The sequence below is a fragment of the Hippoglossus hippoglossus genome, chromosome 5 (assembly GCF_009819705.1).
Source record: "Hippoglossus hippoglossus isolate fHipHip1 chromosome 5, fHipHip1.pri, whole genome shotgun sequence".
Lineage (NCBI taxonomy): Eukaryota > Metazoa > Chordata > Actinopteri > Pleuronectiformes > Pleuronectidae > Hippoglossus > Hippoglossus hippoglossus.
The window spans coordinates 5,165,661-5,185,931 of record NC_047155.1 but is presented as its reverse complement, the minus strand read 5'-3'; the positions used below and the strand labels follow the sequence as shown (position 1 = coordinate 5,185,931).

At 44.5% G+C, this 20,271-nt stretch overlaps 1 protein-coding gene across 6 annotated transcripts in view; it reads right to left on the bottom strand.

The window, feature by feature from the left end:
- Positions 1-20,271, bottom strand: part of arhgef10la (Rho guanine nucleotide exchange factor (GEF) 10-like a) — a 104,573-nt gene that overhangs the window by 71,779 nt on the left and 12,523 nt on the right. The window contains exons 4-15 of one of the 6 annotated variants that reach the window (XM_034586427.1): positions 14,545-14,566; positions 13,911-14,060; positions 11,513-11,608; positions 11,288-11,415; positions 9,913-10,002; positions 9,105-9,219; positions 7,910-8,010; positions 7,098-7,175; positions 5,476-5,655; positions 4,321-4,437; positions 1,126-1,218; positions 1-34 (exon numbers count right to left, since the gene is read on the bottom strand). The exon at positions 1-34 is cut by the window's left edge and continues 137 nt beyond it. In XM_034586427.1, coding sequence (XP_034442318.1) covers positions 1-34; positions 1,126-1,218; positions 4,321-4,437; positions 5,476-5,655; positions 7,098-7,175; positions 7,910-8,010; positions 9,105-9,219; positions 9,913-10,002; positions 11,288-11,415; positions 11,513-11,608; positions 13,911-14,060; positions 14,545-14,566 — 1,204 coding nt within the window. Of the gene's footprint in view, positions 35-1,125; positions 1,219-4,320; positions 4,438-5,475; positions 5,656-7,097; positions 7,176-7,909; positions 8,011-9,104; positions 9,220-9,912; positions 10,003-11,287; positions 11,416-11,512; positions 11,609-13,910; positions 14,072-14,544; positions 14,567-20,271 lie in introns of all 6 variants that reach the window. The other 5 variants (XM_034586428.1, XM_034586431.1, XM_034586429.1 and 2 more) reach the window with 5 other exon arrangements.

Below are 20,271 nucleotides of genomic sequence, written 5' to 3'. Positions count from 1 at the left end.
CCACGTGGCCCTTCGGCGTGTTCTTAAGCATGTCCTAGAAAGACAGAACAATTTAAAAGAAAAACAAGCCGCCACAGGTATCCTCCAATATGCTGAATACGAACAAGTCCTGTGATCAAAGCTAATTCTAATACTCCCTTTAGGTTTCGATTAAAGACTGTGAATAAAGATGGACGACATAAGGGTTCGCCAAAAGTGAGGCCGAAACATCTTGATTGCCCCCTAGTGGCTGGCTGCAGTATTGGTCATTCACCCACATGGATGTAACACTAATTTCTCAAAAGATGGTTATTTGGTATGTTTGGATTTAATCAGTAACTTGATGTAATAAAAACGGGGTTAAATCTCAGATCCACACCATGATCACTACCGAGCCGCTTCTGGTTCCAAATGACGTGAAAAGCTCCAGATAGCAAAAACCCCAAATCCGCAATATTTCAGCTTAATTCTTGTCCAACAGGAGGAAGTAGAGATGCGTCCATCTGTATTCACAGTCCGTGGTTTACTTGTGTGCCTCCCTGATTTGCAGCGTCGGCTAAAATAAATTTGAAATCTCCAAACGATCAAACCGTGTCTAACCACAGGCTGTGGCGGGTCCATGTTTATGTTGATATCTATGTTTATCCTGCATCTATGACTCACTGAGAGTCCCGCGTTGTCTCGATATGCATCTCAGACGCAGCTCGGCGCCATGAGCTCCAGTCCCCGGTAATGTAATGATTTCATACATCCACTTCCTCTTTGGAGCGGCGAGTTGGGGCTGGGAGAAAATGCCTGATTCACATTCATAACTTATCTTTTGAATTCATGGATAATCAATGCTTACTGAGGGATGAAATGGGCTGCTGCAGATCTAGTCAAGTCAAGCTCAAATCCAAATCTTTGCCCGGAATAGAAAGTGGAGGAGCAGGGGATGTGGAGCCAGCAACACGAAAAAGCCGATGTGGCTCGCTGCTTGTATGTAAAAGTATGTGAGGTAAGACTTCTCGCACTAAAATTTAAAATCCAGGTAAAAGCCCTGCAGCTCTGCACCTTTATTAGTGCCCACGCTGCTAAATATTTAATCCGACTGAAGTCTCTCATACTGGATGTGTTTAAGCTTGTAAGACAAACAGGAGTTTATACCTGCAGGAGCAGAATGAACTGAGGGAATCGCTGAATGGGCTTCACCATCAGGCCGTACAGAGTGATGCGGTCAACACTGGATGCCTGCTTCTTCTGCAAGTACAAAGAAAACAACAGGAAAAATTTAAACGAGACACAGACTCGAAATTTTATTCCTGAACAGAAAGGCCATTATGAGGAATCTACGCACTTCCTGCTTGAAGAGGCGCTTGTCAGAAGACTCTACAAACCGCGAGTGGGTGTGTGAGTGGGAGAATAAGTTATGAAAATCAGGGTCTGTTAGTCAGAGGAAAGTATGAAAGAGGAATATTTGTTTTTTTTAGCATGTTTTGTCTAATGTATTACTGTGGGCGTAGGTCAGGAGAAGATATGGTTTCGGTGTCATGTCAAATCTGTGGCATCGTGACACCATCTGCATAAAGTGGGAAAAAACCCACTGGACGCATTTGAAATATAGTTTGTTGGTAAAGGTCCAAGGCTGAAGTCAACTGAGAAACACAGAAAACATAGGAAAAATTATAAAGATTAGTTCCTGGAACTTCAGAGTTATTACATCATCGGCTATAAAGTGCAGCAGCTGATATAATTTCCTGAGGCGTAAAGAAACTTTTTTCACTCGTAAAATGACACATAGATTAGAACTGAGTATCGGTTTGATTTATCCTCTGTTTTTGAATTAATTGGATTGACATTGATGTTCTGATATAAGTAGATATTTGATGATTGCAATATAATGACTCAGCCTAAAGTTGTCTTAATGTTGCAGTCTATTAAATTTATAAATATTTGAGCTTATCTCGGTGATGAATGATGAATACCTTTAGTTTTTGGTCATCGCATTCACATTATTGGATCAGTCAGTCACTGTCACACACTATATCATCACAAACCGGATAACATCGTATTATATTAATAAAGTTTGTCAAATTCTTTCAAAAACAAACGATGAAAAACTTTTTTTCCCAGTGCAGAAAGCGCAAGTATCGGGTTGACTGACAGCCGTCACTCAAAAACTCAAGAGCCAGATTCCGAAACTCGACCATGTGAAAGGTTTTTACCAGAAAGGCGAAGAAAGTTTAAAGCAGCAAACGAGAGAACTGGCAGCGACTCAGCAAAGTCGACACTGATGGAAAGAGTCTGATCAGAGGAAGAGAAGCAGAGGGAGGAGTGAGCTAAAGAGTAAAAGACAATTTATTGTTTTCACTGCACTTGGTGTGAATATTATTTGGGAGTATTTGATCCATTAAAAATTGTGGGTGTGGAGGACAACGCCCCTGCTGGAGAGAACGTGCACAGCGAAGGAAGAATCTGCCGAGTTTATGCTGAATCCTTCTTGCCTGCAGAAGACAGTCAAATCTTTATGGATGTTTTAACGACCACCGACACAGGTAGGATTTCTCCTGGTGCTGCTGATGGTCAGTCTGACTGTCGGTGTGTGTGTGAGGGAGAGAAAGAGTTATTTTTGATGCCATTTGGTTTCAACTATAAGAAATAAACTGTCAATAACAGGATTTAGTAGCATTGTAAATTATGGGATGTTCTGCACATAGAAATTCTGCTCTTTTTCTCATAGGGACTGTGGAGATGGCTGAGAGGGGATGGCAGACTTGACAGGTTTTTAAGGGGGGAGGGTATTTTTGTCACTGTGCTTTTAAAGGTGGACGACTTCCTCTCTCATTATATCGACAAAAATCTGACTCCACATCTTTGTTGCTGACTTTTGAGATTTCTGTTGTACCGAAAACGGATTTACCCACCATGTTACATCTCTGCAAAATGCAGCTCTCACATTACATCATGATGTCTGACAACTGAAACCAGTCGCATAATTCATGAATCCCAATCCCTGCAAATGTTCCTTGCATGCTCATGATCACGAGCCTCTACAATAATTAAAAAAAACAACATAATGTCTGTCATTTATTTTCCGTGTGGTTGCTTTTTCCAGTCTGTGTCATACCAATGTATTATTTGTTTTTTCTTCACGCTGCCAGTGCGAGCTGCAACAGTCAGTGGGAGAGACGGAGGAAGCTTTCAGCAGACAGAAAGGGATGCATGTTATCTGGAGTAACATGCAGGGCTGTCAGCTGTGTGATCTGCTTCTATAAATCAGCATTACAGCTCAATGATCCAGGTTCATACTCATGCATGAATGCCGGGGCACGCAGGGAATTGTAAACTCAGTATATTCAAATCAATTCTTGGCACCGTCTATGCACCTTGGCAGAATGTTTCATTGTTCGCAGTCCTTAATTAATATCGGAAATGTTAAGTAAACAGAGGGACACATCATAATTGTCTCGTTGTGGAAAACTTTCCACTTTCCACTTCTCGTATAGATTGGCCAGAGGTGTAAAATCCCCTAGAGGGTTTGCATCTATCCATTTATCCATCCATCGCACAACTCGTGAGCTTTTAAAGACACATTATCAAAAGGTTTCCAGACAGAGAGTGAGAGAGAAATAAAAATACAGGCCAGTTATTGTCAGATTCTTAGAATAATTTTCGTGGACAACATGAATACAGGCAATTTCCTGGAAAACCTTGGGCATTTTCAGGGTTAATACGAGCACAGTGAGTGAACACCACATCACTAAATAAGGACTACAATATTTGTATCGATCCATCCTTTATACAGCTCGTCCTTTCAAGGTAAATGGGGGTCTGGAGCCAAATATCATATAAAAATTCTAATATTTCAAAATAAAATGAGTATTAGGGCCTTATTGAAAAATTGAAGTTTTCAGGAATAGTTGTAATATCACATGAATAAAGCCATTTAATAACAAAACAGTCATGGTATTTCCAGAAAAAGATAAAAAAATATATTAAGGCAAGTATTTATATATTTCTGAAACCTGCACTTAAGTATAAATTTACAATATGCTCCACATTTCTCATTTTAACACAGGCGACTAATCTTCTGATATTTCTCCTCTAAATGACACAAAACCAAAAATTATCACTTTATTCTCGAAATCTCCCTTCAAGTCGCCCAAATCCACGGTCGTAAAAATACCCACATGAACATGAACACTCATTTTGTGTTTCCTGTTTTAAACCTGAGATGTATTATTGGAGCCTTTGGGGGGGGGGGGGGGGGGGAACTAAAAGAGGAACAGAAAACGTGTGGGTTCCTCTGATTTAAAACTTGAGAGGCGGAAAAACACTTTATGTAAATGGTCTGAAACTCACCTTTAAGAATTCCAGAAAGGCCGGTTTGGACAAGCAGGCCTTTTTAATTAGAGCCATGGCTCCGGTGAAGTTGTTCACGTATTCACTGTACACATCCAGCACCATCGACTTGGAAAACTGTGGAAACAGACACGAGCATAATTACCTGAACTCGTGACAACAGCCCTATAATAAGAAGGTCTACTGCTCCGCCACGTTGGATTATTTTGTCCACAGACGCAGTCAGGTAATTTCCTCTGACATCTTGAACGTCTGGCTAACCATCCTGTTTGCAGGCCGACCCGAGGGTAATTTCAATGAAAAGGGGGGGAGGCTAGAAAATGGCCATTTAAGTATAGTGCTTTAAAAAAAATTGGTTTGTTTACCATCCCGGTTACTGCAACACCCTTCACGAGCCATTTAAGAGGTCGGGCAAGAATGTATGCGCGTGTGTGTTTGTGTGTGTCTGTTGTGCGGAAGACATTTGTTCTCTCCCCTCAATTAAACCCACACCAGGCGGCTGATAGTGGCGGTTTGAGGAGTGGTGGGGAATTAGCAAATCGCATGAAGGAATTAACCTTCATTGCTCACACCCTCCTTTAGGATCCTACCTCTAAGATATTACCACAAGCCCTGCAGGTACGGATACATCACCGCATGACAGAGGGGGCAGCGCCGAGAGGAGTACACAGTCCCAGCACTTTCACTGGCCTCATTTGATGGCGGGTCTCAGGATATCAATGGAACAGAGCCGTAATGGCCAGCGGAGAAGGAGAGGGTCGAGTGCACCCCTCTAATAGGCAAATAATGAGTGGACCTTATGGATGAGCACACTGCAGGGACTCACACTGAACGGTAATATTCTAGTGCCAAAATGTGTGGACACATTTCCCAGGGAGATTCATCTCGACCATAATTGATTCCGTGTTTGGAGTAAACTATCCCTGTTTGCTCAATCTAAAAAACCTGTAGCTCATTATAACTCGGGGGGTAGCAGAGATTGTGTTAGAATGTCAAGAACAATAGGAGTTTCCACCCCGAACGCAAGGCTTTGGTTTGCATGTTTGCACGGAAACAAAAGGATGCACACGAACACATGTCGCACAGCAAATAAGCCTCGACTCTGCCGTTCCATTTCACACGTATGAAGTGATGTACACAAGCATGCACACGAACCGAGGCGACAAATAAGTCTCCAATTTTCTCGCTGCTGTCCCACTCAGCCACTCGAGACGCCAGTGCAATCTGAAACATGGAGTGGCACTGCGTGATCTCCCGGACTCGGTAAAATATGGGGCGGATCTTCCTCGGACTCAGGATGCGCGGATCTGCTTCCATCAACGGTCGGTGGTATTCCTGGTGAGATTGGGAGAGAAAATTGGTTTTTTTATTACTGACGGTATATGTGCATGTGTATGCGTGTGTGTGTGCGTGTGTGTGTGCTTGAGATGAATCTGCAGTCCATCACCCCCGTTAGAACTTCTTCTTTGCAGCAGCATAAATACACAAGTGAGAGGTAACTGACAAATATCCCATGAATCTGCTATAATGAGGAAATGTAGTCATGCTGCCTGGAAGCACATCAATCCAGAGGATTCACCCGTAAAGCAGCGTTTGCGAAGAGCAAACATGTTCAGCACTCAAGGTGACTTGTAATCATAAAAGCCAGAATAATAATGGCAAAGTAGCAGCTCCCAGCAGAGTTACAGAAGCAAGAGCGACATGGTGAAAGGGGCATTGACTGATTCTTCACTCGGTGCTCATGGGGGATATTAGCGTAGCCTATAGAAACGATGTTGACAAGCAACCCAGTAAACATGACTTCTTTGAATCGGCACCTGCTGAAGTGTGGATAATATTGTGTCAAAGCTAAACCAGACGGACGGAAACAGTTTTCAACACAAACATTAATGCACAGAACTCCGGATAATCTCCTGGAATTTTCTGGAGGGGCTGTGTGTGAGAACGCAGGACGCTCTCCAGAGTTTTTTCCTGCCAGCCCCCCAAAAAATAAAAACTCCACGTGAGAATACAGCAGGATAATGTCCAGAGAATTCACCGCGAGCGAGTGGGCGTGTTGATGACATTTTTAAAAACGTGTGGGATGATAAATTGAAGTAATGAAACAAAAAGAATACAGAGAATTCTGCTCCACCCAGACGCCACCTGATATTTCACAAGTTTTATCTCTGCGAACCTGTCACTGAATCATCGACGGAGGGAACAGGGGCAGGCGGCTGCAACACGAACAACCCTTTCACAGTGAAAAAGTAAAGTTACAAGCCTCAGTGTCTAATTGTACTCGTGACCTTTCATCTTTTCATGTCTTTAACTCTCCGGAGACGCTGCATTCACTCTGTGAGCCGAGAAGAGAGATTTCCAAAGAGCATCCCCACGTAGCACCAGAATCAAGTCTCTCCGCAACAAATGTGGCACATCATATCCTGACAGCGAAGAAGTTTGCGGTGCATGAGGCAGCCATTGATTGCTGCTGATTGCATTTCAGTAGGTGCTCCTGTCATTTTTTGTGATTACACGATGACAAGTCTCCTTTCCCCCACCAAAAAACATAAAAAAGGCTGCGCCGCGTCCTGAGCACGCCTGACAGTGTCTCTTTCTCTTAGCATCAACGCCGCGCCGCAGAAACCAGAGCGCTTGTTTTATCAGGATTATTTTTGCCGAGACACCTCTGTAATTTGATGGATATCACCACTTCTCCTTCCGGTGTAACTCATATTGGCTAAATGGTGAAGATATTGCATGTGGCAGAGGGGGACAACAGGCACTAAACAACTCACCTGCAGGATTCTCCGGAGAGATTCCAGGTAGCTGCGCTCGCTCTGGATGATGGAGCTGAGGATATGGCGTCTGACAACCTGCATAGACAACAGACCAGTCAGGGAATCCAGCGCTAAGAGGACACGATGGGGCGGCAGTGTGCAGTGTGCTTTCAGTTAAACGTGGTGCACGCTGATGGAGTGCACGAGGATCACGTGTTTGTCACAGGAGGAAAAAAGAGTCAAAGTGGTGAGGGTCTGTTCGAGCGAGGCCTCGGTGTCTGAGTCGTTGGATTTCCTGTGACGTGAAAACGCCTGTTCTGGCCGTAACATTATGAAACATGATGCTTTTCCAAACAGGGAAAAGAGAAGAATAAATAAAAATGTGTAAAATACTTACTACTATATAATATTACTACTTTTAAACACGACACCCAGGTGCAAGACATTAATAACAGTGCTTGTTTCTACACAAGCAGGTTAAACATCTAGCCACTGCAAATCTGTCTGTTTGTGGCATGTCTCCAGAACTGTGCTTCGACTTCAAACTTGGCTTTAGTATCGTTAAGGGCCAAAGGAAGTGCCGTGTTGAGTTTGGTGGGATTTGGATACGGTATACATACAATATTAATAAACTTTGAATACACAGGTGACTGCAGCAGGGCTTTTATTTGCCACAGCTCAATTACTGCAGGTCACTCTTTCAGTTTCAGACAGAAAAGCTGCAACCAGCTTTAACACCGGCCAAGCAAACAGGCGGGTTTACAATGAGGCGCTGCACAAGCACAGAAAAGAAAAGAAAAATAAATATCTGCAAAAAGTGTGAGGTGCACCTGGTGGTTGGTCAGCCCCTCCGGCATCGGACTCAGTTGTGGGGGAGGGTGCTTCATTTCCGACACAGCCACATCCAGGTATCCTGCATCATCCTCCTCCTCTGCAGACAATCAGGAATGAAGGAGACAAATACAGAGAGGTTAAAAAGAGAAATGGTGTGTGTGTGTGTGTGTGTGTGTGTGTGTGTGTGTGTGTGTGTGTGTGTGTGTGTGTGTGTGTGTGTGTGTGTGTGTGTGTGTGTGTGTGTGTGTGTGTGTGTCAGAGACAGAGAGGGAACAGCAGAGGAGCAGCCTTCAGATCTCACTGCAGCTGGAGACACTGCGACACACTAAGTTTATTACCTCTAAAATATGAAGAGACTTTTGTACTCGCTGAAAAAGAGAATGAGAGAGAGAGAGAGCAAGCAATGGAGGATGGAACGAGAGAGAGAGAGAGAGAGAGAGAGAGAGAGAGAGAGAGAGAGAGGCCTATGAACGAAAAAAAGACTTTCAAAACAATACTCTATCTCTGTAGGAGTAAAGCCAGCACACGGGAACGTGTCATTCTCATCTCTGCATTGGCACAAAGACATTCGACACCATCACAAAAAAATAAGAACGACTTCACACCATAAAGACACAAGATACCAGAAGCTCCCACCGTTCCTTGATGTCTTTCCAATTAAAGACATCAACACCTAAAAATAGCAGCACCGGCCTCTTTACCTCTTTGTGATGGCTCGCAGATTCGTTTGAAGCGCAGCGGGGGGGTCTGGTATCTTGGTTTTCGGAGCTGCTCGGTGCTAAGCTAATGGATGCTAATCTCCCTCTATTGTTAGACAGGGGATGTGCAGAAACCTATAGTGTGTAGCATGAGCTGCTTCATCCTCCCCTCACGCGTAACTCGACTGAAACTAAGACGGACTGCCTGTTTTATTCATTATGGTTTTAATCAGTGTGATCTGTCTTTATTTTCTACAGCGTTTTTCATTTCTGCCTGAGGGGATCGTGCAAAATAAAAACTTTTTCCTCCATCTAACAGGACTTTGGCTCGGCGAGCTCTACACACGAGAAACTGCCTCTAATTCAAAAAGTCAACAGGCAGGAGCAACAAAAAAACAAACTTCATAACCACTATCCATTATTAGAAATCGTTGCACTTTCAACCAAAAGATAACAAACAGTTGGAAACTTTTCAGACAAGAAGAGATCAGACCTTTACCCGATTGATCTTTCCTCTGCAGGAGGGACACTTTTCGCATGACGGCCAATTTGGTCTTTTCCAGCCCGTCCTTTGTCCCACTTCTCGCCGCCTTCATGAGCTGCTGAACCTGGTGGGAAGGAGCAGACACAGACAGCGAGGGAGCGTTAAAGCACAGGGCCCGTGCCATGCTGCGGAGTCTTGATGACCTACGCTGCTCCTCTGGAGAGCGCTGGAGAGAAGTGGCGCTCGCTGGGCTCATCGCGAATCTCGCCATCTGCGGCTCCCCGTGGCTCGCTGTACAGCCTCTAATCAGAGAGTCCATGAGCGTGTCTCTCCATATTAAGAGTCACCGAGATCAGTGTGGGAGAATTTATCTGACCGCAAACTCCACCCTGAGCATCACAGAGGACCTGCAACCAGACTCCACGCACCCAGAATACACTCCGGGTGATAGTATTTTTAAATGATGCTGCTTCGGGAAAGTAGGTCATTAATTGGGGGTAAGTTGCACTGGTGTTTATGGAAGTAAATACGCAGAATATGATTAAATTATTCATGTGTCCCATAAATGCATCTTGATATTAAACCAGGCAGGGAGAGGGGGAGAGGGGGGGAGCAAGACAGTCGTGAAAAAGAAAGTCACAGTCCAAAGGAAAGGAGGGTGCAGCAAGTCAGTAAAGCCTCTGAATCAGCTAAGCTCACGAACGCAGCGTATTTCAGCTCTGGGTGATCGTCAGTCCTAGAAGCAAACATCTCACTGCCTGCTTCGAGCTCTGCAAAGAAAAAGGTGTGATATCGCTGTGTTCACTCGCAGATATACCTTGATGTCATAGTTGTGTTTGCCAGACAGCCGCATGGCCAGTTCTCGCTTGGTCCTGGCACACCGCTCCCGAAGCCCGTCAGGAGAGAGCTAGAGGTGTTGGTGGACAGGCGGGGGGGGGCATGGGGGAGGGGGGCATGGGGGAGGGGGGGAGGCCAGGTCGCGTTTTAGGGCACGGCCGAGGGGGCGAAGACAGAGGGGAAAACAATAAACACAGGGGAGGAGAGGAAATGGAAAAGGGAAAACGGAAAGGCAAAGTGATCAAGGCAAAAACAAGCGACACAACATCGGGAATTAATCACAAGCACAGAGAGTGAAAGCTCACAGCGCTGCTCTGGTCAAAGGAAATCTGCTCTATGAGACTAATGGCCACTGATTTACAGAAGGGGATGTTAGGGGGGGGGGGGCAGTGCAGGCAGTTCAGGGCTAATATCAAAAAAGCAAAACTACGAGAGGAAGACTTCAGGTGCACTCGGGGAAAAGTTAATCGAGCAGGACTAATTATAAACAATGTGTTTTATATAAAATGTAAAAGAGTTCTTCATCAATTGTTCGACCGGTGCAGCTGAAGAGCCTCTTCTTGTTCAGTGGCCTGGGAAAAGGGGGGGGGGGGTTCACACCACACCCTCCTGTAATTACCACAACTCCTTTGTTTTTGTTTTTTTTGTACCAAAGCATTTCTTTCCCCCTTCGGTTTCCCTAAAAAGCATTAACTCTGTATTGTCTTACTTCAAAGCGTATTCATAAATCTGTAAACTGCGATGTGTAAAGAAAAAATAGTGTTAGAGGCCAGAATAAGTCTAAACACTGATAATGATTAAACACCCAACGCTTCTTTATTAGTATGACTCCTACATTTTTTCCCCCCAATGCCTGCATCGAAGCATGCGTGTTAAAGGCTGGTGGAGCGGAAGGGGAGAATGCAGTATAATGTGTGAATGTGTGCACAGTGCCATCATGTGGAAGAGCAACACTGTTGATGGGCTGCAGGACCACTGATGAACAGCAGCCTTGGCAGAGAGGAGACAGAGGAGAGAGGAGATCTGAGGCTTCTCCCACAGAAATGCCTCTTGTTTACCTTCGTTTCACAATGGAGGCATAAAGCCCAGACAGCCCGATCTCTCACGTTCTTTATAGATTCCTTCCACTTCTGTACATTAATAAAGACGGCTGCAGCGGAGGACTGGGAGATGAAACACTCTCCTTGATTCTTTTTGTAAGGGATGGAAAACTCAACGACAACCTGGCCGCTTAAAATAAAGAATCATCCGTGACAGACAAATACATGTATCAGGAACACACCTACACACACACACACACACACACACACACACACACACACACACACACACACACACACACACACACACAATACCTTGCTCTTTGCAGGTAGTTTGGCCTCATTATCCGACTGCTCGTCATAGCTCTCAAACTCGCTGGAGCTCCAGCCGTTGCCTGCGTTCAAAGGACCCGTGTCTCTCTGAACGTCTTCATAAATCATGTCTGCGAGGGAAACGTTACAAGTCAGCGACGCCGCGCTTCAAGATTCATGTGCGAACAAACGTCGTAAACACACATAATCCTGTCACCGCGCGCTAACCTTCGACAGGAGAGAGGGGGTCCTCGCCGGGCACGTCGTCGTAGATCACCTCGGGAGAGTCCGACGTCGGTGGCTCGACTTCGACCGCACGTGAGGCTGGCGAGGAAAAACCAGCAAAGTTAGCAAAGTCAACGAACATTGTTTTTAAATGGAAGAATGGCGATTCAGGTTTTCTATCTTTTATCAACACTTCTGTTTGATAGTTGCACCTCCTGTTGTTGGACCATTTCTCCCACGACACACACACATAACACCAGACTACATACCCGGAATCCATTTGGCAAAGCAGAGTAGATAGAAGATGCCAGATTGTTTTCCCTCCGGTTGGGAATTCACCCAGATGGAATATTTACTTACTTGTTCGTCTTCCTCGGGGAGATTTGGCACACGTCAGGTGCGTGTGGCCATAACGGGCTTCGTCCACGTAACGCGACGTGATTGCGATCGAGCTTGTTTGAGCTATTGACCCGTTCTATCTCCACGCTCGACAGCATGTCATTAACTGCTTTGAGAGTGTCTCGGGCTAATTTAGCTCAGTGAGCTTTATTGATTTGGTTTTAAACTGCGATTTATCTGCAACACTTTCCCCTAATCCCCCCGAACAGCAACAATCACTGCTTTCAATTAATCTGATTGGAGATGTGTATTCTGTCCCGGATTATTCAGCGGAGTTAAATCCGACATTTGAAATTACCTTGGGCACAATCCAGGAGACGAACAAAGGGGCGACTGTTCTTTCCTCAAAACAGGATTAGCTACTCAGATGTTCTTTATGTCTCGCTGCCTTTCCTTCACTTGTGCATTCAGAGAGGATTCAGCACAGAGAAGAAAACAACTGGATTTGGGCTATCAGTCTGACTATCAGCATATCTGCAAAGTGATTGGGCCTCGCGGGAACACGGCTTGTTATTCCAAATGTGGTAAACCACAAGTTCCCCGCTCCGTCTTCTTACTTTTATTTAACTTTTCTCTACAGCAGCACAATGACACTCTGGTAAACTCGTTGACAGGTCGCACCGGCGCTGCAGGCGACCGCAGAAATACACCGTCGTTATGAATTTGTCCCAGTTGTTTGCGAAAAAAAAGAGAAATTACATAGTGAGCATTTAGAAATCAATGTCAGGCAATCACATCACAATGTGCGGTGACCACAATCAAGTAAGTGGCGGCTGCTACACACAGGAAATGCTTCATTATTCACAACAGTGCTTGATAAAGCGTGTTCTATGTTTGGAATGAGCTTGTTTGGCCTGTGCAAAGCTTTTCTTTCTCAAACTGTAAAAGTGACCTGCAGTAATTAAGAGAGCTGCATCGCCGCTGCAGCACAAAGAGCCGTTCACCTGATTATTCAAAGTCCAGTGGAGCTCGACTCAGTTCGCAGAACCCTGAACTCTTTCACATGCCGAGTACGAAGCTGATAAGATGAGCGGATTGTCGAGTTATGTGAGCCACAGACGGACAGATACAGATTTCTGGAGTTAGCAGATGACCCATATTAAGTACATTTGGTCAAACTGAAACAGTGACAACACAAAGAACCTCTGCAGGTTAATAGAAAAGCAGAAATGTTTCATAGAGTCTGAAAAAAAACAGTTTCAAATGTAAAAACACAAATGCAGCATTGTAACAGTTTTCCCATTAAGATCAGTGCAAACGTTGTCATTCATCTTAAGATAACTTGCTTTGTGTGCATGTGTGAAAATACATCAGAGGGGTGGGATATAAAAAAAAATGTCATGCAGCATTTCGGGGCTCCTTTACATTTCTCATTTCTGAGCCACCTTCAAATAACAGCAGCGCTGCTGACGGAGTCAAAATCCAAAAGCAATTTTCCCTCATGGAAATGGTTCTCTATTGATCCTCATCCCGAATTAATTGGATTCATGTCATGTCTGTGTAGGAATCAAATCATGGCAGAGAATGTGTGCGCGTGAGCCAGTGTGTACTGTGTCGATCTGTGTGCACCCTGTGTGTGTGTGTGTGTGTGTGTGTGTGTGTGTGTGTGTGTGTCTGCGTGGATTCATGTGTCTGTACATGTGTGTGTCTGCCCACCGGAGGAATCAATGAGCCCTCAGGTGGCTGTAAGTCTGTAATATGCTCTTCTTGTCACCTCTGATCAAGGTCAAGAGATGCGATGTGCAGCACTAACAGAATACTGGTGCACAATTTATATTGCCAGTGTCATTATAGTGTAGTCCACAGTGCTGTTTACGCAACTCTGGAGGCCCTGTTGGTTTTCTATTGGATCTGTCTGTGATGTGAACACTATAACACATTGGTGGAATGAGCCTGAATCCCAAGGCAAGCTTAGGTCTAATCTTTCTGCTCTGAAATTGAACCCCTTGATCTTCAATATAAAGGTGCATCACTTCCCTGTCAATATAATTTAGTTCTGTACCTTCAGAGCTGTCCCTGGAGCCAGAGCTTTCCTTGACGCTCTCTCTGCCGTGCTCTGCTGAATCAGCCGGCTTCTCCGCAGCTGATGTCGCCACAGGAAGCCCCGGGAGCGCCGTTCCCACACAAGGAGCCGAGGTGCTGGGCTCGTCTGCTGCCGCGGCCCTGGAAGGTACCCAAACATTAGCACAGTTAAACCGACAACGAGCGCCGGGCGCCTCATTACAGGTTGATTTCAGTGAGAGGAAAGGGAGGCACGGTGGCTGGAGGTGGGGGTGGGAGTAGTTTGCTGCTATCAAAGCATGCAGACGCACACTCCCTAACTCCTGACAGGGCACAACCTGCTGCTGTCAGATTATCAGCCTGTTTGTGAGGCAGTTCCATGCTGACAGATGCATTTTTAACTCCTAGTAGCCACGTAACCAATTAATTAAATAAAATTCATAGATTTAAATGAAATTGTGAAAGTTTGGTCGATGAACAAGTTAAATCATCTTGTAAATTCCGTGATATCCTCTTTTATATTCACACTAGTGCCGTTCTCAAGCTGCCTGGTTTGGCCTGTCGACTGATACTAGTTCCTGTTATCTATCTGAAACTTTTAAAGTGACCCGCAGTAAATAAGAGCAAATAAAGACCTGCTGCTGCTGCTGCTGCTGCTGCTGGACTGCTCAGAACCACGAAGCTGCACCAAGAGCCGTTCACTGGAAGCTTAATGAAGCTCGACTCGGTAAAACCCCAAAGTGGAGAATCAGTTCCTATTGTCGTGAATGCGTGGTGATCTCAAATGTCCCAGGAGACACTGCTACAAAGTGCCAGTTGTCAAAGTCTATTAATATTGAATGTACGTATAAATGTGAAGCTGATAAGATGAAGGGTACTCGAGTTATACGACATACAGAGATTTCTGGAATAAGTTGATAGATGAATGTAAACAACTTTGTTTATATGAACTTTTTTCTGCACTTCCCATTTGGATCCTATTCAAAGTGAGGATGAAGCATTTTATACGGATTTCCATGACGTTGGGCTTTTTCTTCACCTTTTCACCATTTTCCATGTGACCCACTGCACTCAGATGAAACGTACCTGGCACATTAAATCTATTATTATATGTATTTTTATGCAGTTGAGCAGTCAGACACAAATTAATTGCAAAAATCTTTCCATCACCCAGTAACAGATGTGGAGGGTTGCTCTGCGTTGGCGGGGGGGGGGGGATGCACAGGCTCTCTGAGGACTTTTATCTTTTATTTGTGGCTGGTTTTTCTATGTCGGCTTCACAGGTTTTTTTTAGTCCTGAAACTTTCCACCCACACGGAAACCTCGAGCCAAACTGATATTAGTGAATTATTCAGAATTACAGAATTAAAATGATTATTATTTATGACTATTTCTGCTTCTTCTTCCGTTATTTTTGTGATAAAAGTGACAACTTCAGCCGGACGTGGGATTAGCGGAGCTGATGGACAACTTTTACAAAGCCTCACACCTACTGCTTGTTACTTGCGTTACTTAATTTGCCCTCGAGCTCTGTCGAATCACTATCTGTCAGGCCTGCGGCTTACTATAATCACCGGTGGCTTTGTGTGTGAAAACATGTCCTGAACCAGCTATTAAAAACAGACAGGGGAAATATTGTTGACACAGCTATCGCATGGCCTGTGTTGACGCTGCCAGTGAGGGACTGTCCTCCCCCACATGACTCATAATGTGACAGGATCCATCGTGTAGGAGAGACACATTTACACTAATTAAATCCGTCCCTCTGCTAAACACCTCAGCAACTCTCCACGATGCAGCAGCAGCAGCAGAGTGACGGGCAAGAGGCAGATAAACACGACAGGGAAAACAATGTGGATTAAATGCTGTGGTTTTGACCTGCAGGAGAGAACAAGCTTCGGGAAGTTTTCATTTAAGTGGAAATAAAAGTAAATGTCTCCAACCATCTTGCAAACTATTATATGTCCTTGTCCAAAGCATTCACAAAGTATCAAGACATTTTGTTGTGGTTTGTTTCTCAAATAAAAACCTCATAAAATAGCTCCTCATGAAAATAAAAACATAATTTTAGAAACGTTTGCAAGTATTCAAGACCATATTCTGTTTTTAAAGATGGACAATGAGTCTCATCTTCCTTCCACGGTGCAAAAAAATGAAGCCAAACTTTCCTGGATACAAACGCTGATCATACAAATGAAGCCATTTAGAGTCTAAGCAGAAGGAATCAGTGTGGAGCAAGGTTCTGCCACTACACATCGACCAATCACAAGTCGGTCTCACCTGTCAATCATGATGTTTCATCCTGTTTTCATAGTTTCTAATAACAAATTAAAAATTGCCAGAACACATCTGTGTGATAAGAATGACAGAAACCATATTTGAGAAAAACTAATTTGACAGGTTGTTTGTTTGAGGTTGTCCCATGTCCCATGTGATGTCATGGAGGAGGTGGGGTTTATGACCTTTACTGGGATAAAGTGATCATCAGGTTCTTGGTCATCTCTGTTACAAAGCCGCCCCCCCCTTGGAGGAAATAATTAACAGTAACCACCTGAGCTAAAAAGTGTCATAGCGTTAGGTCGGAAAACTTCAGTCAATGTGATATCTCAGTTCTTCTTTTTGGAAAATTTTGCAAAAACTTTCTCACTTTGTTCCCACGAATTGAGTGCAGTGGTTTTTGCATAAAGCTGCGTCATAGATGAATGTGAAAAAACCTGAAGGGGTCTGAACACTTTCTAAATGCACTGCACGACACAGCAGCAGGTGAGGTGTGTGTTAGAGAGAAAGGAGAGCGAGCCCGGAGCAGTGGAGGATTAAAAAATAACAGCAGGCATCTTGTACCTTTTGTTTAACGACAGACAGAATACTGATGGGTGAGATTCATAAATATCTCTCCACACTGACTGATATTACAGGTGCTGATAGTGGCCATTTGGTTCTGCAGCGGTATCAAGCTGCCGAGCATTACTCTGCTGCTTTCTCTATAATGCTGCATCATTCGTCTCAATGGAGGGAGCTGGAAAACGATCTGCGCCCACATGAAGACAAAATAAAGAGCGATGTGTCAACACATTTCTGACAATAGACCGCTCCCTCATCATTAAAATGGCCTGTGTGGGAACGGCGTGGAGCCGAGACAATAGTCCCTCCCCGGCTGTGTGCGCTCACGTCAGGTTGTGAGTGATTTGAGCCGTGCAGCGGTCGATCCCGGCGTATCTCTGTGCGTCCCTTCACAACTTATCTGTGCCTATAAGGCCGAGTGAGACGTACAGCTCCAGGAGAGAGGGGGCGGGAACCATTTGTCAATGCAAATGACGCAGCCCGGGGGCCGAGCGCAGCCTCCAGTGGAAAGCGACCTGGATGCAAATCTCACACTTCAACCATTCCTCTCAGTTACTGTGCCGGGGCAGTGCGGCGGGACATGGGTCTACCTGTTCTGCCCCCTGGTGTCTCACATTGTGCTGACCATACTGATGGAGCTCTGTTTGTCCTCAGGTCATAAATCTCCCCATGTAAACACCAAGTTAAACCGTTCCCATGATGCAGCGTCACCTCCCCCCCGACATTGGTCTGCACGACTCAAATAAGATAACACTAATATACGTCTTTGGTTCACGTTTTCTCTATATATTTGTGCGTTTTATTGCTTATGCAGCATCACTTGTTTTCTTTTGCTTTCACAGCACGCCTGGCCGAGGAGTGCAACAGGGTGAGGTGGTCCTCGCCCATGAAAGATAAATGTGTCCCGTAAGCTTCAGTAGATGAGTTTCCTTGCCGGGGGCAAAGGTGTAAAGTTCTGCAAGGATGCCAAAGGGTAGAAAGGTGACGGCAAACAAAGAAACTTCAACAGATGAAGTTCTACTCTCGCTCTGTAAATGAAACAAGACACATACACGCCACGTCGTCATGGTTTCTTCTTGTGTCCACGTCCTCACCGCTGAGGTTCCATGCCGTGCGTTTAATGAAAACTATCTGTCAAGGGGCGAAGAGTGAAGCCACAAGTCAATGTTGGCATCAAACACTGGAGCGTTTGGAGGGAAACGCTGCCCCGAGCCGAACAAGCAGGAAAAAAAATACATGTTTCTGAAACGACAATCACAAAGTCATTTCTGTGATGTTATTCTAAATCTGCTGATGTGCTGACGGTCTTCACACCTTAATGCTGGAAAATGCTATTGATAGCTCTGCCAGGCTAACGTGGAAACGTGCACTCAGCAGAAATGTCCCTGGATGAGAAATTGCCAAGACCTCACTGTGACTCCATCACACACACACATGTGCAGTCGTTCATGCACATAGCTGCAACACACACACACGCACACGCACACGCACACACGCGCGCACCTGTGCACAAATACAGGCGTCTCTTTTCAGCACAGGAAAGCCCACAGGAATCCAGCCTCTACCGTCGACTGTCAGCAGAGGTTTCTCAGCACACTTCCTAGAAGCACAGGTGGGGGGCCTCACCAAAAACCAGGGCCCCTGGATGGCTTCAACACGCAGGACACCGAGGCTGGGGGGGGGGGGGATTCTTAAAACCAAAGAGTTCTCGCAAATGGAACGAGTCCGGGAAGGAGGAGGAAGTGCACAACTCATTTTATTGCATTTATCACATAGGGACGTTGGTTGCCACCCGCCAATAAACCGAACAAAGAGGAAGAAGAAATATTTTATACCAAGATGTCTCACACAAGGGCATTAACGTGAAACACGAATGCAACAGCAACAACACGATGAAGATGTGACAACACAACGGAAACGCAACCACACAACCTGCTGGCTGGAGCCGTCATTTGCACGTTCTTCCTTTTTCTGGTCCAACCACCTGAACCGCAACAACTCAGAGAGACAAGCAGCACATTTAAAGCAACGACTGCTTTTTTCCAGGATTTAACAATCGACGGCTCACTTTGCTGCAGTGACTCAGCTCGTTTCAATGTCAACAATCCATCGTGGTTATGTTTCCGTTTTGTTGAGGCTTTATCCATTCCTGTTGTCCGTTAACGTGCTTATCTGAGACGTCTCTGCCACCGAAACTTTATCTTACAATATTACAAAAGTTGAATAATTGCTTAACAATTAAAGATCAGATTTCTTAATTACTATAATCTAGTGTTTCGAGGCATTCGGAACAGAAGTAAGGGCGTATTCCCTCCCCTGGTATGAATGTGGTAGAAGCTTTGCAGCTATAAACCACAGTGTTTATTTCATTTTGTTTTACACAGACTAATGAGATTCCAATGGTCTGAGCCATTAAATAAGATGGCACACCTCCCTGTACAGCGGGGCAGGAGAAAGACTGTTGCCCCTGAGGAATCAATAAAATATCTCATTATCATTTTCTGTGCTGAGACCTTGAAGCCTTTTTGATTGAGTGAAAGATGGTGTGTGACTCCATCAGCAGATTCTCTTCACACCTGCACCTGAAGTTCACTGTATATTGAGAGTAGAGTTCACTTCACGTTACCAGTAACCTCTGCAACATTCAAACCACCGCACACACACATCAGGCTCCTATCGAAAAGCACAGCAGAGTGAATCTGCACCAACTTGTACAATGTAATATAAATACATTTAATTCTTGTACATAAAGTTTCCTGACATTACTTCCAAGAGATATTGATGAATGTGAAACACAGTAAAAAGTACTGGATTGTTTTAATAACCAATTAAAATTTGGGTTTAACCAAATAATGACAAAAACACACATCATTCTTTCCAGTCCGCCATTTTGATGCAGATGTTGAGGATTAATCGTCAACCATTGCCCCAGATTGTGAAAGTATAGCTAAGAGGATATTGAAGTTTAACTGTAGTTAAATAAAACTGAATTTACTAATTTGGTGATTTGCAATTACTGTCTAATTTGTTTTTACTGTTAGTAATAAAAAAAAGCAAACAATCAAGTGAAAAGAACCTTGTTACGAGGGAAACCCTTCATTTATCAAGTGGATTATAATGTTTCCATGTGTGTGTGTGTGGAGGAAACACGACTTAAAGGCTGCGTGTCATCTCACCCAAAGCACAACAGATACAAATCAGCCCCAGTGGCCCCAGTTAGTTTACTGTGTTTGTGCTCAGGTTTATGTGCAGTGGCTTCTGAGATGTATGCACCAGGTGGGTTTGGTTACTCTGCACAGGCTGAAGTTAAGTGGAATCACGTGAGGTTAAAGAACTATAATGTAACATATAGAAGTGTAATTTGTCCCCCTCGCTAGCAGGAGAGTGAGTGAAACAGCCGGACTAATTGAAGAGAGCTTGAGTAGGTGCTGCACGGGTCTGCAGGTCCTTTACATTGTGCCACCACCAGATTATAATGACGGTTTAATTAATTATTGTGCCATTTCACTCAAATCAGTGAA